This window comes from Cherax quadricarinatus, chromosome 82, assembly GCF_038502225.1.
Source record: "Cherax quadricarinatus isolate ZL_2023a chromosome 82, ASM3850222v1, whole genome shotgun sequence".
Lineage (NCBI taxonomy): Eukaryota > Metazoa > Arthropoda > Malacostraca > Decapoda > Parastacidae > Cherax > Cherax quadricarinatus.
The window spans coordinates 64515-90440 of record NC_091373.1 but is presented as its reverse complement, the minus strand read 5'-3'; the positions used below and the strand labels follow the sequence as shown (position 1 = coordinate 90440).

Below are 25926 nucleotides of genomic sequence, written 5' to 3'. Positions count from 1 at the left end.
TTATGCATGTAAATTAAGGCACTGTGCAACAGTTCAGAATGAATATTTTCTGCACATTATAAATGCTTGGGAATTACTTAAACTAAACATAATAGTAAATGCAGCAGCGAGGAGACGGTTGGAGGCAGTGGAGATGTCCTGTTTAAGGGCAATGTGTGGTGTAAATATTATGCAGAAAATTGGGAGTGTGGAAATTAGGAGAAGGTGTGGAGTTAATAAAAGCATTAGTCAGAGGGCAGAAGAGGGGTTGTTGAGGTGGTTTGGTCATTTAGAGAGAATGGATCAAAGTAGAATGACATGGAAAGCATATAAATCTATAGGGGAAGGAAAGAGGGGTAGGGGTCGTCCTCGAAAGGGTTGGAAAGAGGGGGTAAAGGAGGTTTTGTGGGCGAGGGGCTTGGACTTCCAGCAAGCGTGCATGAGCGTGTTAGATAGGAGTGAATGGAGACAAATGATACTTGGGACCTGACGATCTGTTGGAGTGTGAGCAGGGTAATATTTAGTGAAGGGATTCAGGGAAACCGGTTATTTTCATATAGTCGGACTTGAGTCCTGGAAATGGGAAGTACAATGCCTGCACTTTAAAGGAGGGGTTTGGGATATTGGCAGTTTGGAGGGGTATGTTGTGTATCTTTATACGTATATGCTTCTAAACTGTTGTATTCTGAGCACCTCTGCAAAAGCAGTGATAATGTGTGAGTGTTTACCTGGAGTTTACCTGGAGAGAGTTTCGGGGGTCAACGCCCCCGCGGCCCGGTCTGTGACCAGGCCTCCTGGTGGATCAGCCCCTGATCAACCAGGCTGTTGCTGCTGGCTGCACGCAAACCAACGTACGAGCCACAGCCCGGCTGATCAGGAACTGACTTTAGGTGCTTGTCCAGTGCCAGCTTGAAGACTGCCAGGGGTCTGTTGGTAATCCCCCTTATGTGTGCTGGGAGGCAGTTGAACAGTCTCGGGCCCCTGACATTTATTGTATGGTCTCTTAACGTGCTAGTGACACCCCTGCTTTTCATTGGGGGGATGGTGCATCGTCTGCCAAGTCTTTTGCTTTCGTAGTGAGTGATTTTCGTGTGCAAGTTCGGTACTAGTCCCTCTAGGATTTTCCAGGTGTATATAATCATGTATCTCTCCCTCCTGCGTTCCAGGGAATACAGGTTTAGAAACCTCAAGCGCTCCCAGTAATTGAGGTGTTTTATCTCCGTTATGCGCGCCGTGAAAGTTCTCTGTACATTTTCTAGGTCGGCAATTTCACCTGCCTTGAAAGGTGCTGTTAGAGTGCAGCAATATTCCAGCCTAGATAGAACAAGTGACCTGAAGAGTGTCATCATGGGCTTGGCCTCCCTAGTTTTGAAGGTTCTCATTATCCATCCTGTCATTTTTCTAGCAGATGCGATTGATACAATGTTATGGTCCTTGAAGGTGAGATCCTCCGACAAAATCACTCCCTGGTGAAAGTGTTGAATGATGATGAAAGTATTTTCTTTTTGGGGATTTTCTTTCTTTTTTTTGGGTCACCCTGCCTCGGTGGGAGACGACCGACTTGTTGAAAAAAAAAAAAAAAAAAAAATAATAGTTTGTTGAAGGAAGGTTCATTAATATGATTGTTCTTGGTAGCAATTTTTTTTTTCTTTTCTTTTCATAACAATAATGCTAATTTGAATTACTGCAAAACAGTATTGTCAGTTTAAGGGAAAAGAAAGAGGTAGGAGATAGAAGACACAAAGAATGCAGAATATGATTATTTCTGAAGCAATAGGTCCCCTCAATGAAGGTTCCTTGATGTTGGTGAGGGGCTCTTGATTTAGGGAATTGGATCTGTGCTCCAGTTCCCCGAATTAAGCCTGAATGCCTTCCACATCCACCCCCCAGGCGCTGTATAATCCTCCGGGTTTAGCACTTCCCCCTTGATTATAATAATAATAATAATGAAGCAGTAGGTAAATACAGAAAATGTATAACCTTGTAGAGAGTATCTTATTGTTTGGGCCTTTTTTATGCACAGTCTCTACTCACATTGAGTTGAACATGTTGCATGTCAAAATGGTATTTGTGTCTTGTATTGTGTCTTCATTCTGTTGATGTTTTCTAAAAGGAGCTTTAGGTCTGGTTTCATATTTGTGTTAAGTGTTCTGTTTGTATAATATTCACAGTAGTAGGTATGGATATGTACACATATTGAGTAAATTTAAATTTTTTCATAGCAGGGTGTGTGTTTTCTGAAACAAGATTGAGTGATATCCTAAATAGCTGATTTTTGGTGAGTTATGACAGGTTTGATATGATTTGCTGTTGCAGATGCTCATGCACAGATATCATAGGTAAGGTAAGGCTAGATTAGAGAGTAGTGGAAGGTGAGTAACAAAGCTTCAGGTACTGTATATTAGTAGCCTATTTTTGAAAGTATGCCCAATATTTTAGAAATGTACTGTGTGTGTGTGTGTGTATATGTACTAAATTTTTGTTTGCTGTCGAAGTATATACCTAGGATTTTTTTTCCTCATTTTGTCTTTCAATGCATGTATTATTTATCTTCATGTTCAAATAAGTATTTGACAAAAGACAGAATTTATTTCTTTGTAAAGGTTACAGTGTTTGTTTATATTTTATACATGTTAGATACAAATAAAGCCACTAACATGCCGGGGCATTTCGGGCAGACTAATCCTAGTGCTTACAGACCATACTTAAGACTAGACAGGTAAAAAGTGATAAATTTTAATTATACATTATTTTCCTTATTACAACAGTGAGGTAGCTAATGGTTTACAGTAATAAAATATATAGTTGTGGTGTAGCATATCAAAAAATAAACAGTATTACAATTTAGCACAAATAACAATAATACATAGTACAATTATAAGTATGTATTAACGTTTAGTTAATCAAACGGTCGTAAACTTTCTTGGGAATTTTTTAGTTGCTTCAAACTGGCTATATGATTTAGCATAGGTATAGTAAATTTTGGTAGATGAAATAATATTAAAATAGAGCCCAAAATTGATTTGCAGGCAGGGGGCCTTTTGCTGGTTCAAGCAATGAATTCTAGCCCTTTGACTGTTTACTCTGTATAAATACGTCTTACTCACCACTGTTTCTGATGTATCTACACGCATAATTTCTAGCAGCTTCAAATCAAGCAGGAGAAAGCTGGTAGGCCCACATGTGAGAGAATGGGTCTCCATGGTCAGTGTGCACAATATAAAAAAATCGGGGAGCCAGTGGTGCATTGTGGGAATGCCATTTGCGTTGTCCTTTTTCAGCATGCCTAGCGGTAAGAAATATGTGATTCCCCAGCAAATCTGGGACTCTTCTCTTCCCAAGTGATGCTCTAACACAGATGGAAGTGTCATGGAAGATCAATTTCATGGTTTTGAGGAGTTTGAGACCAAAAGCATTGGGGAGGAGGAGGTGGAGGAGGAGGAGGAGGAGGAGGAGGAGGAAGGAGGAAGGAGGAAGGAGGAGGAGGAGGAGGAAGGTGGAGGAAGGAGGAGGAAGGAGGAGGAGGAGGAGGGAGGAGGAAGGAGGAGGGAGGAGGAGGAGGAGGAAGGAAGGACGAGGAGGAGGAAGGACGAGGAGGAGGAAGGACGAGGAGGAGGAAGGACGAGGAGGAGGAAGGACGAGGAGGAGGAAGGAGGAGGAGGAGGAAGAGGAAGAGGAAGGAGGAGGAAGGATGAAGGAGGAGGGAGGAGGAGGAAAAAGGAGGAGGAGGAGGAGGGAGGAGGAGAAGGAGGAGGAGGAGAAGGAAGAGGAGGAGGAGGAAGGAGGAGGAGGAGGAGGAAGGAGGAGGAGGAAGGAGGAGGAGGAGGGAGGAGGAGGAGGAGGAAGGAGAAGGAGGAGGAGGAAGGAGGAGGAGGAGGAAGGAGAAGGAGGAGGAGGAAGTAGGAGGAGGAGGAAGGAGGGAGGAGGAGGAAAAAGGAGGAGGAGGAGGAAGGAGGAGGAGGAGAAAGGAGGAGGAAGGAAGGAGGAGGAGGAGGAAGGAGGAGGAGGAGGAGGATGAGGAAGGAAGGAGAGAGGAGGAGGAGGAAGGAAGGTGAGAGGAGGAGGAGGAAGGAGGAGGAGGAAGGAGGAGGAGGAGGAGGAGGAGGAGGAAGGAGGAGGAGGAGAAGGAGGAGGAGAAGGAGGAGGAGGAGAAGGAGGAGGAGAAGAAGGAGGAGAAGAAGGAGGAGGAGAAAAAGGAGGAGAAGAAGGAGGAGAAGAAGGAGGAGAAGGAGGAGAAGAAGGAGGAGAAGGAGGAGAAGAAGGAGAAGGAGGAGGAGAAGGAGGAGGAGAAGAAGGAGGAGAAGAAGGAGGAGAAGGAGGAGAAGAAGGAGGAGAAGAAGGAGGAGAAGAAGGAGGAGGAGAAGGAGGAGAAGAAGGAGGAGAAGAAGGAGAAGAAGAAGGAGGAGAAGAAGGAGAAGAAGGAGGAGAAGGAGGAGGAGAAGAAGGAGAAGAAGGAGGAGAAGAAGAAGAAGAAGAAGAAGTAGAAGTAGTAGTAGTAGTAGTAGTAGTTGTTGTTGTTGTTGTTGTTGTTTCCTTGAAGCATGGAAAACAGTTCACCCATGACAGTGACAAGATAAGGTGAGATAACATCTGATAAGAGCTGACGTTTGATGAGCGTAAAGGAGGGTGCAGCTGATAAGAAAAGATTAGATGAACATCCCCCTGAGACAGAGGAGAGAGAGAAGGAAGGTCTGACCGCAGCCAGGTCAGATCAGGTCACGCTCCCGACCCAGGCCAGCCGCCTGGGATGGTGCGCTCAGTGTTCAGAGTGGATTACTCAGTGTTCAGAGTGACTCTCGCTCCGAGAGAGAGAGAGCAGCAGCAGCAGCAGCAGCAGACGTGGACGTTCGAGTAGCAGCCAGCCGACGGTGCGGACATGCGTGTAGCACCGGCCGACGAGTTAGCTGCGGCCTGAGCGCCTCTGTGATTGGTCACCGCATTGACCAATCAACGATGCCTCTACCGCGAGCACATGAGAATATTTTAGACATCCCTATGATCCCCGTTGGGGAGGGGAACATTGCTTACTCACGATGTATTACTCTAATAGAGTAAAGATCAAACCAGTGAGTGGAGCAATCAACGACTCGTCTAAGCTAGCACTTGCATCTGTCATTAACGACAGACTGCAGGTTAAATGTAATGTGATCTTATCACTCAAAGAAGCCTTCGTTGTCGTCTGTACTGACGACACCGAGGCTGAGAAACTGCTCACTACTACTGCTATGTCCACTCTACAAGATTATGGATTCTCTGTTCTGAATTCCCCAGCACTGAGGGCCAGAAGAACTGTGTTCCTCAAAAGACTCGACAGACTCATCACTACACAGGCTACTGAAGAGATCAAGTTGTCCATTGAAGCAAAGAATCCCTGGGCCAAGGTGGAATTTCTTACCAAGATACCCAACGCCTCCTCCATGCTGAAGGTTGCCTTCAGTGACGTCAACATGGCAGCCAGAGCCCTCGCTGAGGGCCTGGCTATTCACTACTATCATATCAATCCAGCCTTCATTGAAGCAGAAAATTCCAACAAATCCCACAGTGCCATAACTGTTACTCATACCAGCATATCACCAAAAACTGCCCTGCCAAAGACAAGAAGTACTGCTCCACCTGTGGCCTTGAGGGCCATGACTTCAAGAATTGCACTACTGCTTCCCCACCGAAATGCTTGAACTGCAAGGATGACCATACTCTTGCTGCCAGGTGCCCTATCAGAAGGGACATACTCAAGAAACAACAACAACAAAAGAAGTCCAGACCACAAGCACCCACATATTCTGCTGTTGCCAAGATTCATGCAGACACTACCAAGATACTACAAGCCACACAAGCTGCTCCTACCACTTTCCTCCCAGCACCTGCTGCCGACCCCACCAAGATTCTATGTTGCATCATGTATGCTCATGTACAGAATGCAGCTGAGCCACCATCAACAAACTATTCAAACTAAGCAACATGCCTGGACTCACATTCCCTGCATCACCACCTTCCACTGAGATCCTACAAACCACTGCAAATATTGCCAGCATAACCACTGTTCCACCACTGACACAACCTCCACTCGACATAGAGATGGACCAATCTGAGACCACTGATACGTCGGCAAATCCCACCAATGAGAGTCCACCCCCCCGCCTGCCTCCACCGCCACTGCAACTATCCAAGCCGAGGCCTTGCCTCTGACACTTCAACCGCCAGCCAAGAAAGCTAAAACTCAAGAACCAAGGGCTGTAACTCCCCATACCACTACTACTGCTCCACTGCAACAAGAAGCCAAGGTCAAGAGTGCCAAAACTCAAGAACCAAGGGTTGCAGCTCCCCAGGCCACTACCAATCCCCCACCGCAACAAAAGCCAAGGTCAAGAGTGGTGGACACTGCACAACCAACCAGAAGAAGAACCAAATGCGAACTCCAGAATGTGATCAAGACATCCTGGACGACATTTTGTCACCCAACATGGAACACCTGGCCAAACGCATCTACACCACCCTCCGCAACGCTGGACTCGACCACGAAACACTGAAGAACAGGCTGATACCTCTGAATCAGACTCGTGCAGAGACCCTCTAGCACTACTATCAAGACAAGTTTCCCCAGCACTTTGCTGTCTGCTAAAGCTGGGGTGTGGCTCCAAAAGGACCCTGTTTTCTGCCTCTGCCCAACTGTGACACTGAAGATCCCAAGCGAGAAGACACTCCCCACTGGGGGAGTCAGTGCAAGATAGAAGAAGTTACCCTCCAACCGGAGGGTCCAAGAGAGAAGATAGAAGAATGAAGAAGACGAACGACACCCCCGCCCCGGGGGCCACCGCCGGGTCACCATCTGGAGAAGACCCGTGCCGGAAGTACCGGCAAATCTCTAATGAATGAATGAATGAACCATCCCCCTCCCTCTGTTTTTGCTGGTACACAAACATTTCTGTCTGTCTATTTGTCTGTCTGTCAAGCTCCCTGTCTCAGAGAGACCCACAAAACTGCATCATCACGTTTACTCACATCTTCGAGCAGAGTATAGCACTTTGTCTGTATGTCTTGGGTTATCCTAGGTAATTTACACTATGGTATAAACCTTGGTAATAAATACCGACAAGTTGGTTTAGAAAGACAGGTAAGCAAACACTATAACATATTTATTAGAAAACGTTTCGGTCCTGGGACCTTAATCACTTCTAACATACAGAGGTAGAAAGACATTATATATATATAGGCGGAGAGTGAGATGTGACGCACGTGACCTGAGGAATGTCATAAGAACATAAGAATGGAGGAACACTGTAGAAGGCCTACTGGCCCATGCGAGGCAGGTCCTTATCAAAACAACCTCTGCCTACGATGAGGACGGGTAGACGATGAAATCATGTGACTCCTGTGTTGTTGGGTTGGTGCTGCTTAAGTACTATCATGTATGCCAATGATTTTGAAATTTTGTAGTTTCCAGTGTTGCGTTCTATAGTGTCAGTGACGGCGATTAGTGAGGCTTCTAGGCACCGTCGGCGTCTGAGGTCTGGTTCGGTGAGAACGAGTTGTGCCTCGTTCCAGTTCATCAAATGCCCCGTGGAGTCTCTGTGGAGGACACAGGCGTACCTTACATCGTCTCTGTTAGAGGCATTTCGATGCTCATTCAGGCGGACTGCAAGATCTCTGCCTGTCTCGCCTACATATTTCTTGGGACAGAACCCACAGGGGATAGTGTAGACGCCTGCTGTAGAAGTTATAGGTGTGGGGCTGCGTTTCGTAGTGAGGTCTTTGATAGAGGATGTGTTTATGGTGGAAACGTTGATGTTACTCATAGCAAGTGCCCGGCGAGTATTCGTGGCAACATCGCCACATGGGAGTACTATGAACTGTTGTTAGAAGTGATCAAGGTCCCAGGACCGAAACGTTTTCTAATAAATATGTTATAGTGTTTGCTTACGTGTCTTTCTAAACCAATTTACACTATGTATACTTGTATTTATGTGTACCTGTGAGATAGAGATAGACAGACAGATAGAAAGAGAGACAGATTGAAAGAGATAGAATGAGGGAGAAAGATAATTAGATAGAATGGAGGGGAAGCAGCATCCGACCCCATTGTTTTGACAGGCGGTAGGGGGAGTGAGTAATGAGACTGTGTCATTTTGACAGCAGCCGACTCCTGACTCAAAACAATTACAGTATAAGCCACACACACTGGCACACAAGACAAGCTTGCTGAATGGAGAAAATAGCAGTTATATGAAAGTATCTAGTGACTATATATGTGTATATATATTATAGAAACCAGAAGCAAGAAGGGAAGGCAGGAATGAAGGAAGGACGGATTTATTTATTTATTAATTTGAACATGATACAGAGAAGTACAAGGAATACAATTTTTAAAGTGCAGCATGCCAAAGCCCCTTGTATGAGAGCATTATGGGCAGGCTTAAAATTAACTTAAGATTAACTAAGCAATGATATATTCAGTGGTACAAAAATTATTGTAAAACAGATAACAATTTAGTACAAATGAGTATTACAAAGACAGGTCATATGGTCATTTACTGTGTTGCTGTGTAATCAGTAGAATGGAGTATTCTGTTAGGTAATGAAGTTAAATAGTAACAAAGTTTGATTGGGTCACAGGTTGACATTTATGAGATACAATAATGAGATACATATATGAGATACAATTTATGAGATACAATTATTCAGTATTTATTTAGTTGTGGGTGAGCAAGTGATTTTTGAGAAGAGACTTGAATTTATAAACAGACAGTGTTTCTTTTATGTTCACAGGTAATGAATTCCAGATTTTAGGGCCTTTTGTGTGCATTGAGTTTTTTCATAGCGTGAGATGGGCACGAGGAACATCAAAGAGTGATCTGTGCCTTGTGTTATGGTCATGTGTTCTGTTGAGGTTGGCAAGGAGATGTTTTAGGGGAGGGTTTATGTCAGAGTTAAGTGTTCTATGTATGCAGTAGGTGCAGTAATAAGTATGGATGTTTTGTATTGTGAGTAGGTTTAGAGTTTTGAATATTGGTGGAGTGTGCTGTCTGTAGTGGGAATTTGTTATCATTCTGACTGCAGCCTTTTGTTGGGTGATTAGTGGTCTGAGATGGTTTATTGTTGTTGAGCCCCATGCACAAATTCCATAGGTGAGATAGGGGTAAATAAGTGAGTGATATAGATGAAGAAATGTAGGAAGAGAGGTAGGAAAGGAATGAAGGAAAGGAATGCAGGAAAGGAATGCAGGAAAGGAATGAAGGAAAGGAATGAAGGAAAGGAATGAAGGAAAGGAACGAAGGAAAGGAATGCAGGAAAGGAATGCAGGAAAGGAATGCAGGAAAGGAATGCAGGAAAGGAATGAAGGAAAAGAATGTAGGAAAGGAATTAAGGAAAGGAGTGAAGGAAAGGAATGAAGGAAAGGAATGCAGGAAATGAATGAAGGAAAGGAATGAAGGAAAGGAATGAAGGAAAGGAATGAAGGAAAGGAATGCAGGAAAGGAATGCAGGAAAGGAATGAAGGAAAAGAATGTAGGAAAGGAATGAAGGAAAGGAATGAAGGAAAGGAATGAAGGAAAGGAATGCAGGAAAGGAATGCAGGAAAGGAATGCAGGAAAGGAGTGCAGGAAAGGAGTGCAGGAAAGGAATGCAGGAAAGGAATGCAGGAAAGGAATGCAGGAAAGGAATGCAGGAAAGGAATGAAGGAAAAGAATGTAGGAAAGGAATGAAGGAAAGGAATGAAGGAAAGGAATGAAGGAAAGGAATGAAGGAAAGGAATGCAGGAAAGGAATGAAGGAAAGGAATGAAAGAAAGGAATGCAGGAAAGGAATGAAGGAAAGGAATGCAGGAAAAGAATGAAGGAAAGGAATACAGGAAAGAAATGCAGGAAAAGAGTGAAGGAAAGAAATGCAGGAAAGGAATGAAGGAAAGGAATGCAGGAAAGGAATGCAGGAAAGTAGGAAGGAAGGAATGATGACACACGACCATTTACCTAGGATAACTACATAACACAACTGCCTGCTAATACTTTGAAGAAAACTGCTCAGACGAGGTGTTTTGTCTTTGCACATAAAAAAAAAGTCCACAAAAATGCATACACACTGGTTTTATGTGTGAGGAGTGTAAAACACCATTGTGTATGAAAACATGTTTCAAAGAGTTCCACAAGCTACAGAACTTCTAGGAATATGTTCAGTGACTGTACATTGGTATATATATTATAGAGCAATAGTAATGAAAAAATTTTTGTATTGTTTGTTTTTGTAAACAAATTTTGTAAACAATATATTGATAATTATGTTTGTGTGCGTATTGTGTTGTATACAACGAGTATATATGTACATTGCACCTTACTTTGGTCTCATAGGCCACATAAGTTATGTGAAAAAATAAAACAGTGAAAAAAAACAAAAAACCTTCAAATACAAGTAAACTAAAGTTTACCGGGTGAGCGGCAGTCGCCGCTGTTACCATACGTGGCTCATTTTCTGCAAACTTCACAGCTCTATATCTCGGTAAGTACTGATGGCAAAATTTTTTTTTTTTGGACTAAAACACTCAGAAAAATAATCTTAACATTTTCATAAGAAAAAATAATTTTTTTTTTCGAATATTTTGCGACATAGAATGACAGTTTCAGAAAGGGGCCTGCGACAGTCAAAGGGCTAAATCCTCAGGCCCTTTATGTGCATTACATTTTTGCATAGGGCAAGACGTACACAAGAGATGTCAAAGTATTTTATTCCTCTGTGGTCAGTTGTAGTTGCCAAGAAGTTTGAGAGGAGAGTTTATATTGGAGTACGTACAGTGGAACCTTGGTTTTCTAATGCTCCAGTTTTTGTAGGATTTGGTTTGCAACGACTTTTTCAGTCAAAATTTTGTCCCAGTTTTCGTGCATCACCTCTGTTTTCTTAAAGTTGACAATGGTCCTTTCCGAACACGTCCGCCTGCCCACCCGCGTCACTTGGCCACTCAAGCGCCGAGTGACTCAGTCTGCTTCTGTTTATCGTTGAGTGAGCATCACTCCACGCATTCAACCAAAACAATTCATAATAATCTATTGTTTTTTGTGCTTGTTTATTGAGTGTGACTGCTAAATAAGCCACCATGAGGGCCAAAGAAAGTTCCGAGTGCCAGCCCTTTGATAAAGAAGGCAAGAAACACGATAGAATTAAAAAAAAGAAGTCGTAGCTAAGTACGAAAGTGACTCTCAAGGTGGTCCTAGTGCCAGTAAAGGACAAAGAAGGGAATAACTCCGGATAGGGCCTTGATACCTGAAGTCCTTATGGAGCGGGATTCTCCTTCCAAACAATAACCTCTCCCCTCCTAGCCGTCTTCCATACACCAACAAAAGTCTTCAATAAAGGTAGTGATGTTAAATGTTTATTTATCTGTTTCATTAGTCATTTATATTTATTTCTCATTGTTATCTGTATGTAAAACTATATCCTCTATAAAATGTATTTTTTGTTAATATTTTTGGGTGTCTGGAATGGATTAATTGGATTTACATTATTTCTCATGGGAAATATTGCTTCAGTTTTTGTACAGTTCGGTTTTGTCAGACTTTCTGGAATGAATTAATCACGAAAACTGAGGTTCCACTGTATAATATTCTCTATTTATAGTATATATTGTTTACCTTCATTCATCCAGGTGGATATCTTTATGAGCTTATCATTAACTGTGTTGTCGAGGACAACAGGTTCTGCATTTTATTTGACAAAAGGGGTGTCATCTGAAAATAGAATATAAGTTCTTGAGAGGCTTTGAGAGCATTATTAACCCTTTGACTGTTTCAGGCCCCTCTCTGAAACTGTCATTCTATGTCGCTCAATTTTTGAAAAAAAAAATTATTTTTTCTTATGAAATGATAGAGAATCTTTTCCCGATGGTAATGACACCAAAAGTTCGAAATTTGGTCGAAAACTCGTGGAATTATGCTCCCGCGAAGTTAGCGGTCTCGGCGACATATGCGTATCGGCGATTTCGCCGACTTTGAGCCCTATTTTCAGCCAATTCCATTGTTCCAGTTGACCAAACTCATAGCTATTTCTTTAGAACTCCATTTTATCTATCAGCTGAGTACAAGAAACCTCCCATTTACTAATTTGGACTACCCAATATGGTGGTCAGAAATTGGCAATTTGGCCAATTTCACGCAAAATAAAAAAGATGCCAATTTCAAAATAGGGTCCAGAATAAACAAGGTAGACATTCGTGGCACTAAAATAACATATGCTCTGTTCATTAGTCACATCTCTAGGCCCCTCTTATATTATTATTGCTTTCTATTTTGATTTTTTATTCATACAAAAAAATACAAAATTTACTGTTATGCAGACGACTGCATTATTGTAAAAATGGTATAAATAATATCAGTGCACTAGTGAAAGAATATTAGACTCCCCAGTTGACGTGTATTGGACGTGTGGTGTGATTTATTTACTCTTGAACATTGGTAAAAATCGAACATTTCTGCTACTTTGAGCTCAGTTTCAAGGTCGTTTTCATCGTAAAAGTAATGAAAATCATCTCTATTTCTGTAATATGTTTTCCATTTTATCACTTAAGACCATGAAAACGCGAATACAACGATAAATACTATACGAAAATACACCTCAAAGTCGGCGTTTTATTCCAAAAAAACGATCAGTTTTTTTTTCCTCATTACGCAATGTGTGCTGCAGGATTTTTTTTATGTGGTGCACACTGACCACACAGACCCATTCTCTCACATGTGGGCCTACCAGCTTTCTCCCACTTGATTTGAAGCCGCTAGAATTATTGAGTATATATACGTCAGAAACATTGGCTCGTAAGACGTATTTATACGTCGAAAACAGTCAAAGGGTTAAAGTAGATCAGCAATAGTAAAGGGCCTAGGATGCTGCCTGAAGTGCCCCTGAGGGTGTGAGAGCATGGCTTCTGATTCCATAAGGGTTTTTTAGATAAAAAAAAAAAGTTCATTGGATATTCATTATGCTTTTTAGATATGAATAGTCAAGCATTTTAATTATTGCATCATTCATACTTTTTACCTGACTTGAAGCCAAACTGTCAAGGGTTAAATAGTAAATTGTTTATTTGTGAATTCATATATTTTTATGCCTTATTTTTTCAAAACTTTAGATAATAATGACAAGTTTCAAACTGGCCTGTAATTATTAATTTCTGTAGTCACCAGTTTCATAGACTGGTATAACCCTTGCCAGTTTAAATATGGTAAGCAAAAGTTTTGGGTTCTGTTGATTTATTGAATAATGCTGCATAGTTGTTGATAGCACATGGTGATGACACATTAGCTTTATTTCCTGCTTTGCTTTTTAATGAATTTCTTATTAAAGGAACCTCCATATAATTAGCAGGGGATAGGTGTAAAGAGCTTGTGTAGTTATCAGTGAGGTAATCATAAACTTGGGCATTTGTAGGGGAGGTTCATTTGGTTTAGTTAGAGGAGGTATTTGGTACTACAACCATTGGAAATTGAAAATTTTTAACTACCCTACCTGGTAATTAACTACTAAAGATTATACACCACAAGCATAGCCCTGCTCTTGTAGCTAAAAATAGATAGTAATAACACATTTTGTATTTTTCGATTATATATTATTTTGTGATGAATGGTTTTGAAAACCGACAAGTTGAAGAATTGAGACACTTATGCAACACATGGGAATCTTTATTGAAGAAACGTTTCGCCACACAGTGGCTTCATCAGTCCAATACAAAGTAGAAATGGGTAAGGAGAGTAGAAGTATGAGGTAATCAGTCCCTCAACCTGGATTCGATGTGTTCAGTCCATCACTCTTGTAGTAAGTGCAGCATAGGGCCAGAGAGGTGGCTTATATACTGCGGTGAGATGAGTTGAAGCAGGAGGAGGCGGGATCTTAGTGGGACCTGCCACTAATGTAAGTAGGTCATCGTCCAAAGGTTTGGGCAAGCGTTGAAGTCTTTGTACCAAGATTCCATGATGTTGCAGTGTCTGACAGATGTGATGAATGGTTTTGAAAACCGACAAGTTGAAGAAATGAGACACTTATGCAACACATGGGAATCTTTATTGAAGAAACGTTTCGCCACACAGTGGCTTCATCAGTCCAATACAAAGTAGAAATGGGTAAGGAGAGTAGAAGTATGAGGTAATCAGTCCCTCAACCTGGATTCGATGTGTTCAGTCCATCACTCTTGTAGTAAGTGCAGCATAGGGCCAGAGAGGTGGCTTATATACTGCGGTGAGATGAGTTGAAGCAGGAGGAGGCGGGATCTTAGTGGGACCTGCCACTAATGTAAGTAGGTCATCGTCCAAAGGTTTGGGCAAGCGTTGAAGTCTTTGTACCAAGATTCCATGATGTTGCAGTGTCTGACAGATGTGATGAATGGTTTTGAAAACCGACAAGTTGAAGAATTGAGACACTTATGCAACACATGGGAATCTTTATTGAAGAAACGTTTCGCCACACAGTGGCTTCATCAGTCCAATACAAAGTAGAAATGGGTAAGGAGAGTAGAAGTATGAGGTAATCAGTCCCTCAACCTGGATTCGATGTGTTCAGTCCATCACTCTTGTAGTAAGTGACTTACTACAAGAGTGATGGACTGAACACATCGAATCCAGGTTGAGGGACTGATTACCTCATACTTCTACTCTCCTTACCCATTTCTACTTTGTATTGGACTGATGAAGCCACTGTGTGGCGAAACGTTTCTTCAATAAAGATTCCCATGTGTTGCATAAGTGTCTCAATTCTTCAACTTGTCGGTTTTCAAAACCATTCATCACATCTGTCAGACACTGCAACATCATGGAATCTTGGTACAAAGACTTCAACGCTTGCCCAAACCTTTGGACGATGACCTACTTACATTAGTGGCAGGTCCCACTAAGATCCCGCCTCCTCCTGCTTCAACTCATCTCACCGCAGTATATAAGCCACCTCTCTGGCCCTATGCTGCACTTACTACAAGAGTGATGGACTGAACACATCGAATCCAGGTTGAGGGACTGATTACCTCATACTTCTACTCTCCTTACCCATTTCTACTTTGTATTGGACTGATGAAGCCACTGTGTGGCGAAACGTTTCTTCAATAAAGATTCCCATGTGTTGCATAAGTGTCTCAATTCTTCAACTTGTCGGTTTTCAAAACCATTCATCACATCTGTCAGACACTGCAACATCATGGAATCTTGGTACAAAGACTTCAACGCTTGCCCAAACCTTTGGACGATGACCTACTTACATTAGTGGCAGGTCCCACTAAGATCCCGCCTCCTCCTGCTTCAACTCATCTCACCGCAGTATATAAGCCACCTCTCTGGCCCTATGCTGCACTTACTACAAGAGTGATGGACTGAACACATCGAATCCAGGTTGAGGGACTGATTACCTCATACTTCTACTCTCCTTACCCATTTCTACTTTGTATTGGACTGATGAAGCCACTGTGTGGCGAAACGTTTCTTCAATAAAGATTCCCATGTGTTGCATAAGTGTCTCAATTCTTCATATATTATTTTATCTGTCCTGGAGGGTGTGCCTACTTTTGAATCTATTTGCAGAAATACTTTATTTTCATCTTTTGTGATCATCCTTTTGAATTTGGGTCTTCTCCCTTTTTTTGTTTATACATATCTGTCACTTTGTAAAACTTTTCTCAAATGTAATTTCTTTGAAATCCTATTGTGGCTGAGCATTCTTTCCAATTCTATAATCATCTCAATCCTCCTAGTGTTTCTTTATCATAACCACAAGTTATACTTGTCAAAATGCTTGCTGAAGTCTTCACTTTTGCATGCATAGTACAATACGTACTGTATATTGTTTGATCACATCAATATGTTACATATCATGTATATGTACCCATTTAACTCAGGAATGTCTTATTAATTATTTACTGAGGTTGGCTAAGCACAGGTAGTGGATTAGAGGCTCACAAACATGTTTAAGATATTGCTTTTCAAGAGGCCAGAAGTTAAAGCCAGTGTCATATCAATAACCCAAATGCTCTTTTCCTAGAATTTTGTGAGAAAAAATGTTTTCTTTTTCAAAATTTTAAGGCCAGATTTGCAAAATTGTTTATTAAAATGTTAATGTTTCTGAAAATGTTGAGTTTAGGCTGTTTGCTTTTTGTGTCTACATATATCTTTACCCTGTAAAATAATGTTTACCTCCATGTGCTTTCTACTTTTGACCAGTAGATGAAGATGAAGCAATTACTGAAGAGTACTTTGAAATTATATGTGACTATATTAACCATGGCATGTGCATAATTATTGTACCATTTCAGTCAGATCTGTTTTACAGGAGGATACTGTATATTGAAATTTCATAAAATACTGTTCAGTTAACTCAATTCTTGATTTTATATATCATGAAGAACATGAAAATTATGGTTGAATTTCATCTAATATAGTTTTGAGACTATAATATCTTATAATTTGTCTTGTGTTTTTATTACATTAGTAGACAGTATTAAAAAGAGATTGTTTGTCATATTATAAATGTCATACCATAGGTAGAGTATAGTAGAGTATAGCTACTAGAGATGTGTGTAGCTCGCAGTCCTGTCACTCCGTATGTTCAGCACTTTTGTAATGAAGCTGTGGCTCAGTTGGTAACATCCCCAGCTCACACACTGAGGGGCTGAGGATTGCTTTCCTAAACAGGTGAAAAACTAGCCATGTTTTCTTACTCCTACTGACCTTGTTCACCCAGCAGTCAGTAGGTACTTGGGTGTTAGTTAACTGTTGTGGGTCACATACTGGGAAGATTAACACTTACCACTGTCGCCACCCCCAAAATTAAGTGTGCTGACAGTGTTGCAATTAAAAAAAAATAATACAATTTTTTCATTTGAAATGGTACACGATCTTTTTCTGAAAGTAATGACTCCAAAAATATACAAAATTTGGTGGAAAACTTACTGAATTATGCAAGTGCAAATTTGGCAGTCTAGGTGCAATTTATGCATCAGTGATTTTGCCCAGTTGAATTCTTTTTTGAACCAATTCCATTACTCAATTTGATCAAATTCCTAGCACAGAAAGTGGTAATTTGGCCACCTTGAAACAAAATTCATTAAATTCCAATTTAAGATCAGAGGCTAAAGTAAAGTCTTTGCATTCCAGCCACTACAGCAACCTATCCTCCGTTCATTAATCGTGTTTACCTGGAGTTTACCTGGAGAGAGTTCTGGGGGTCAATGCCCCCATGGCCCGGTCTGTGACCAGGCCTCCTGGTGGATCAGAGCCTGATCAACCAGGCTGTTACTGCTGGCTGCACGCAAACCAATGTATGAGCCATAGCCCGGCTGGTCAGGTACCGACTTTGGGTGCTTGTCCAGTGCCAGCTTCCTCCAGTGCCAGTGTCCTCAAGCCTCTACTATATAACTTTGAATTTTGAATCCATCGTCAAACAGAGAATTGTAGTTTTACCTCCTTTCTCGGATGATAAAATATAACCAAGAATGATTGGTCATGGTTTAGGGCATCCCAATAATTATATAGCTGCAGTGGACCTAGTAGAAACTCATAAAACAAGCTGAGGGACGAAGGTGTAAGAGGGCCCAGCTTTCCTCAGGAAAATTGCCAGAAACTCGAATATACAGTATTTCCACTACTTGAGCCCTATATCAAGCTACTTTTGGTCTTGGAACTGACCAGGTCAGGATTTTTTTTTATAATGTGCACACTCACTGTACTTAAAACGTAGATTTGTGTAAGCAATACTGGCATCAGTAATGTAGATCTGCTTGGGAGACAGTGAAAGGGTTAAAATACACCATTTGAAATAAGACCATCAGTCCTTGATGATGCACTGACTTCCGCACAACCAAGTACAGTTGGTGTCCCACAGGGAAGTGTCCTTGGCCCTCTTCTCTTTCTCCTATACATAAATGACCTACCAAATGCTTCGCAATTACTCAAACCCACACTATTTGCAGATGACACTACATACGTCTTCTCTCAACCGAGCCCAGTCACGCTAGCCAATACAGTGGACCCCCGGTATTCGATGGCATCGGTGTTCGATAAATCCGGTATTCAAATGCATTATATCACAAAAAAATTTCCTCGTTATTCGATTGAAAACCCGGTATTCGATGCGATTCGTACGAGACCTGTCCACATGTGGCCTGAACTGCCCCTCGTGTGCCAGTGTTTACAAGCCAGCCAGTGTGCGCGCATCTAAGGATACATTCGGTACATTCCATATTATCCATATTATCACTGTGTTTGGTGCTTGTTTCTGCAAAATAAGTCAAATAAGGAATCCACCTTGATAATAGACTCAAATTTCATACACACATACAACAAATTTCTAAGAAAATTTCCAAGACTATCGAAGATACGGCACTATGTTCCACAGTCAGCCCTCCTGGCCCTATATCACTCTCTTATTTACCCCTATCTCACCTATGGAATTTGTGCATGGGGCTCAACAACAATTAACCATCTCAGACCACTAATTACCCAACAAAAGGCTGCAATCAGAATGATAACAAATTCCCACTACAGGCAGCACACTCCACCAATATTCAAAACACTAAACCTACTCACCATACAAAACATCCATACTTATTACTGCACCTATTACATACATAGAACACTTAACTCTGATATTAACCCTCCCCTCAAACATCTTGCCAACCTCAACAGAACACATGACCATAACACAAGGCACAGATCACTCTTTGATGTTCCTCGTGTCCATCTCACGCTATGCAAAAACTCAATGCACATAAAAGGCCCTAAAATCTGGAATTCATTACCTGTAAATATAAAAGAAACACTACCTGTTTATAAATTCAAGTCTCTTCTCAAAGATCACTTACTCACCCAAAACCAAATAAATACTGAATAACTGAACCTTATAAATTGTATATCTTAAATGTTTCTCACAATTATATCACATAAATGTTAAACCTAAGACCCAATCTAACTTTGTTATTTTTTAAATACACTACCTAACAGAATACTCCATTCGACTGAATGTACAGCAATGCATGCAACCATATGACCTATCTTTGTAATACTCATTTGTGCTTTATTGTTATCTGTTTACAATAATGTTTTATCACTGATTACATCATTGCTTAGTTAATCTTAGGTTAATTTTAAGCCAGCCCCTAATGCTATGCATACAAGTGGCTTTGGCATGCTGCTCTGGGTGGCTAGCTTCTGGGATAAAAATCCGAACAAAACCTCATCTAATACAGTATCTTAACAAACACTAATAATAATAATATTAATAACAAATAATAATTAACAAATAATAATAAACTATTTTTTTTATTTAAAAAATAATGAACAATAATTAACAAATAAATAAATAATAATAGTAAATAATAATAATAGCTGTCATGTAACATCCACATACTTGCACAATTAAAATTGCTGATTGTTACTCTAAAAAATCCATATTTAAAAAATGGTTCAAGCGACTTGTTTTATTAGTCAGTTTTTTTTTTTTTTTAATTTTTTATATTTAATTCCTTCGGAAAGGTAAGTTTGCCCTCTTAATTTAATACAGTTTTATCATATGCTGGTGCCAAATGTTGAAATTTTAACCCTAGATATTTAGACTGCCAATATCAATCTTTTCAGGGACATCTTCTCTGTTCTTGCGGACCCATCTGTTTTTCAAGACTTATTGGCTGTCTTAGAGGAACAAATTAGAGCTGTTTGTCCTGATGTGGAGATTATCGTGGGGCTAGAATCTAGAGGGTTTCTGTTTGGCACCCCACTAGCACTAGCATTAGGAGTTCCATTTGTGCCAGTAAGAAAGAAGGGTAAATTACCAGGAGAACTGAAGCAAGTGTTATACACATTGGAATATGGAACAGTTAGTATATAATTAGTATTTAGAAACTGTTTTTTCTCTTCTAATAATATACTTTTATTGGATGAGCTTATAATAGCTGTGTGTTATATAATATGAAAGGGATTTAAATTTAAGCCCTCATGAATTGCTTATATATAAACAGACCTCAGCCTTGACAATTTTTTTCTGCTTTAAGCTCATCTTTTCCTTTCAAAACTGACTTTTTTAATTATTTTTTTTTCCTTTTCCACTTCCTTGCATGCTGCTCTTTCTGCCTGATGTTGAATACCATACTGTATGATGGCAATTAAAAACAGTATTGTAATCTTATGTTTGAGAGAAATCTTATCAGTGAATGGAATGTAGGGGATTGAGAAAAATGACTCCTCCTCATAGTCTCATGTAATAGCAGTATAATATCTGGCAAAAATAAGTTTGACCTGTGTTTCTGAAATTAAGAATCTGATTTCTATGGCTTTGTGGTGGATGTATTATTCATTGCAACTAAGAAAACCAATGTCACAACATCCACAATCTCAAACTAGCTATTAAAAAAGCAGACAAGGGTATTAGGCTGTGCTTGGAATATGTTTTGATTCCTGTGACTAACACCATCATAAGGAAATCATATTAATTCTTAATTTCAGAAACATTTGCCAAACTTATTCTTGCTACATATGTTAATGTTGTTTCTACACACAAAACTATATGGGGGAGCACTACAGTTGGCCTACTTGGACTTTGTTTTGTTAAATGCAATGAATAACCAGAGAACTCTATTGCTCTGTATGTATAACCTTTGTGGGTTTAGCATTAGTTATTATTATAATAGTAATAATATTACTTTGTATAGCATACAGCACAACTTACTTATCTTTATGCACTGGAAAAATAACTATTATTGTTGTAATTTTATGTATGTACTGTATTGATACAGTATTATGAAAATTCATTCCTTGTATTTTCTTTTGCAGGATGTCTTTGAAGCTCAGGCTAAATGTATAAAACTAGGACAAAAGGTGGTCATTGTGGACGATTTATTAGCAACTGGAGGTATGTTAGGTTATGACTGTCAGTCTGGTGTTTAGTGCATAAACAAGGCTGTACACTTGATACATAAATGTGCTTAGAGGCTTTTTAGGTTTTTGAGACCCCTCGGTGACTCATGATATATAACATGCAGAGGTATAAGGATTCACTGTACCTTTCTTTTATGATTGTATTCGTTACCTTTGAGAGGCAAGAAATTTGAACTTAGAGACATAGCTGGAAGTTAGACACAGATGTCAGGGAAATATTTCTTCAGTATCAAGGTGGTCAGAAAATGAAATGATATCAGTGAAGAAGTGGAGAAGGCAGGCTCCATACATACACTAGCTTTCAGAGCAGTACAATAAGGCCCATGAAACTATGAGCGAGTGAATCTGGCAAGTGGCAAGTTGAGAGGGAAAGCCAGAAGCTGAGACTCAACCCCTGCAGTCACATATAGGCAAGTACAGTAGGCATCATAAATATGCATGAACATAAATAGCTTTCAGCAAACTATTTGCTGACAGTTTTGAGAAGTGCCAGGGTAACTTTTGTATGTAAAGTAAAGTAAGGTTTATTTCTTTGTAAAGGTTACAATACAGAACTGCCAAAGACATAAGAAATTAGCTGATTGTGAAATTTCAATCTTAATGACTGGCCTGGTAACTCATTAGATTTAAATCTGATGGAGAACATGTGGAACCTTATTAAGCATAACTTCGTGGCATGGACGTGTCCACTATCCCCAGATGCTTGAGTGGCAGTAAGCAGGTGTTGAAGGTTGACTTTTCTATCCTCCATACAGTACTTTAGCCATATCAGTGCTTGGGAAATGTAAGGAATTCATCAAGAGGAAGGGTAGCCCTACCAAATACAGTGGTCCCTCGATAATCGTAGTTCTCGGGAATCGTAGATTTCAGAAATCATAGGGATATTTTCGTATAAACATGGGCTCGCTAATCGTAGGTTGACTCGTGAATAGTAGGTCATCCAGGACGCGTACGCATGGTGTGAGCCGGGGCAGCCTCCCTACCCAGCCAGTGTGGCATTGTTTACCAGTGAGTGAAGGTCCCCTCACGTGCTCCTACAAAATATTTCATAATATTCTACTCATTTTAGTGCTTGCAAGTACTAAATAAGCTACCATGGCTCCAAAGAAAGCTCCTAGTGCCAAGCCTGTGGTAAAAAACAGCAACAGATTGCAGCTCAGAATCTTGCTGCAGAGGAGGAGGAAGAGAATTGGAAGAAGGTGCTTTCTTCAGAAATTAAAGAGATTTTTGCTATGTGGGGTAAGATGGAAAGATTTATGGAGAAACATCACCCTGACAAGGCTGTTGCAAGCCATGTTGGCAACATGTACAGTGACAAAGTCTTGGGCCATTTTAGGGAAGTGTTAAAGAGACGCCAGAAACAGTGTGCTCCACAAACTTTCTTAATATTACTTAAATACGAGGGTTGGTGAGGATAAAAACTATTCAGTGTCGAAGAACTACCTACAACACATTAGTACAAGTAAGCCAACTCCTCCACTTAAGTGAATATAAGCAATATCAGTGATATTTAAGTGTGGTATGGTGAAGACATGGTGTGAGTGAGGGGACAGCGGCAGGCCTTAGGAGTGCCGTCACTATTGCCTTCAGAGTGAGCATCTAATATTATATGTGTTTTGTGCTATGTACTAGCATCTGGTGCTTTATAACAACGTGGCTGGTACAATGCAACATAGTGATTTGTGTAACATCTTCCTTTAGTGGAAAAGTGGATAGCATAAACAGTGTTTATTAAGTGATAGTGAGAAGGCAACACTTCCAGCTCGTCGGCCCACTGCCGCCCTCACTACTCACCCCGCTATAAACACCCCCACCCACAATACTCCACCCCACCCACGATACCACCACCCACCCTCTCTCTCCTGTGAACTTCATTGCAAACCTACAAGCCTCCTCTGGGATGACTTCACACCGCAAAATAGCAAGAATATCTACGCTATCTGGCTATTGTCCCAGTAGTTACTGCAGTGTTTGTGGGTATACCACAAGGGACAAAATTCTTCTTAGATGTAAGGAGCCTACTTGTTCCAACTACTGCCACACACATTGCATTCCAGAAGAAGAATTTTGTTGCAGCCAGGTTGAAAATTTCAGAAAATTGAAGGATATCCATAATCCTGTGGTATATGTGGATACAAGCCTGGAGCTACAGGAGGAAGGTTCAGAAGTCCTACCTCAGGGACTCCTGTCCAAAGATCAAGACTGCCCTCTTGGGCTGTGTTGTAAAGTTGCAGCTAAGATAATCCATCACAAGGAAGCACTTCATGAGCTCCTCAAATCATTAGATAACCTACAAGCTATTGTAGAAGGCCAGTGCAAGCCTACATCAAGTGATGTAAGCTGCTCAGCTGATGGTGACACTATTGACAAAGACTGGAAGTCCCACACTGAGCTTAACTCAGGGGTAAATAACTGGTGGAATTCTGTCATTGCTAAGGTCCCACAGACTGACAGAGTTCAAAACACTACCTTTGGGAATTCTAACACAATTCCTCTGACCACCACAGAGGGAACAAATCATCTTCCCAGCAACGAGGGAAGCCTTAGATCTGTTAATTCTCCTACACCTGACATCTCTGCTTCAGCCACTGCCAGTCCACTTGACAGTGCACATACCATCTCTGATCCTACACCTGTCAGCACACCTGCCGACACTATTCCAGAATCTGGTAACAGTGCTTCATCAGCAAGATCTGAGCCAGGAGTTTCTCCACCAGAGATTAGTGCAGTTAATGATCAGGGAACTATCACTGCACCTGATCACCTACTGTGCCAAAGTACGAACAGCAGGGACACATCTGTCAGAACTGGTAGAGGATGGGGCAGAGGACGTGGAAGAGGACGTGGAGGAGGAAGACATCTACAGCCGTCTCACCCTCCACTAACACAGTTCCAGCGGCAGAATCTGAGGACAAATCTGCAAAACACAGGAGGTGCAACAAATCCTAGTCCACCCTCCCAGGCACCTAGGCTGTGCTCTCGCTGTCACCGGAAGGGGCACACTGCCAACAACTGCCTGCGAGATACCAGGTGTAATTACTGCTACAAGAAAGGACATCAGGAGGACCAGTGTCGGAAGAAAAAGGAACTTGACAGACAGTGCCACCTGTTTAGAGACCTGTTCTCAGAACAAACCAGCAGGATCTCTGAATTGGTGAACAAACTCACACGTCAACCACTTAGCTACTCCTATCTCTGCCCAGCAGGTGGTATTGTGCCTTACACAAGACCACAGACCTACATCCCTGCAGCTGCCTCAGTACCCTACCTCTCTCAAGGGCAGGCACCTTACATTCCCTACACACCCACCACCTCAAGCTGACCACTTCATCATGAGGAGCCAGTCTATCAGCATCCTGTCGGCCAACATTAGAGGTTTCATTACTAATGTTGGAGAGCTCACACATAATTTTGTGAACACTCGACGTCCCGACATGATAGCTGTTGTTGAAAAATTTTTGGATGACAGGTCTCCAGAAAATTTTGCAAGAATTGCTGGCTACACCTCATGGATGAGAAGAGACAGGCAAGGGCAAGGAGGAGGTGTTGCTGTGTGCTTCTCTAAAAGTGTTCATGCCCAGCACATTGATGTTGCCACCCCTATACATCTTGAAATGATGTTCTTCAAGCTCTGTATAAACACTAGTACCTCTGTACTAGCATGTGCAATGTACAGACCTCAGTGGCAACATGCAGACCCCATCAACTGCCTAATGAAAAATATTGACTCCCTTCTGCTACAACACAACTGTCAACATATTATAATTGTTGGTGACCTCAACCAGAACCTTATACAGAGGGACTTTGATGACCTTCTTGCAGTGTTTGACATGAGAAACTTTGTTGATTTCCCTACTCATATCTCTGGTTCCTCCCTTGACCCAGTAGTGAGTGATCTGGCAGAAGGCATAGTCACTTGTCAACCCCTCGACTACGTTGGATCGTCTGACCACAAGGCTTTTTTTACGACACTTAAGATCCCAACAGAACGAGGTGAGGAGTCCACACGCACAACCTGGCTATGGGAAAGAGGTAATTGGCCAGCCCTTCGCTCTGAGCTCGCCACCACCGATTGGAATGCTCTTCTCCAAGGGGATGTTGACAACCAAGTGAAAGCCTTCACTGGACACATCCTTAATCTACAACAAGAACACATTCCTCACCGGCAATATGTGACAAAGCCTACAGATCAGCCTTGGTTTGGCTTTCGTTGTAGAGAGGCTGCTACTGCTAAGTACAAAGCATGGCCAAGGTATAAGAGACATCCTACCACCTATAACAGGAACTTGCACACGCAAGCCTGTAGGCATATGGGTGACATTCAAAAGTGGGCCATTGCTAAATGGGAGGTGGACACTAAAAGAAAGCTAGCATCAGGTAGGGTAGGCTTCAAAACCTGGTGGTCCCTGGTCAAGGACAGACAAGGTTATCTGCCTGATGAGCTCATTCCACCTCTAAATCGACAGGATGGGACCACCTCTACTAGTAGTCAAGAGAAGGTGGACCTCTTTGCTGAACACTTTGCTACCAAAATGCAAGTTCCTGATCCAGCAAGGGACCCTCCTTGGCTAGCTGCAAGAACTGTGTCAAAACTGTCAGTGGTGACAATAAGACAGGAGGAGGTGCATTTCCTTCTTAAATTGCTTGACCAAGAAAAGGCTGTGGGCCCAGACAAGTTGAGCCCAAGATTGTTGAGAAGATGTGCAGACCAGCTAGCAGCACCTCTAACTCGCATCTTTCAGCACTGCCTAGTACAGTGTAAATGGCCCTCTCTATAGAAAGAGGCAAATGTAGTCCCTGTTCACAGAAAGAAGAGCAGAGCAGAAATCAGCAACTACAGACCAGTGTCACTCCTGTCAATCACTGGTAAGATCCTTGAGACAATAATCTCAAGACAAATGACAGAGTTTTTTGACTACCACTCACTACTTTGTGATCGTCAATAGGGCTTCAGGAAAGGTTACTCTGCTGCTGATCTGTTGTTAAACCTCTCCACTAAGTGGCACCAGTCACTGGATGAATCCAAAGTCAGCTGTGTGGTAGCACTGGACATTGCTGGCGCTTTTGACTGG

The 25926-nt window shown here is 41.4% G+C and overlaps 2 protein-coding genes across 5 annotated transcripts in view; both read left to right on the top strand.

Moving 5' to 3' along the window:
• Nucleotides 1-25926, top strand: part of LOC138850937 (alpha-aminoadipic semialdehyde synthase, mitochondrial-like) — a 218327-nt gene that overhangs the window by 127887 nt on the left and 64514 nt on the right. The window lies entirely within an intron of this gene.
• Aprt (adenine phosphoribosyltransferase) overlaps nt 1-25926 on the top strand; it is a 33830-nt gene that overhangs the window by 4126 nt on the left and 3778 nt on the right. For all 3 annotated transcript variants that reach the window (XM_070102497.1, XM_070102496.1, XM_070102498.1), the window contains 2 exons: nt 19559-19796; nt 20750-20828. In XM_070102497.1, coding sequence (XP_069958598.1) covers nt 19559-19796; nt 20750-20828 — 317 coding nt within the window. The remainder of the gene's footprint in view (nt 1-19558; nt 19797-20749; nt 20829-25926) is intronic.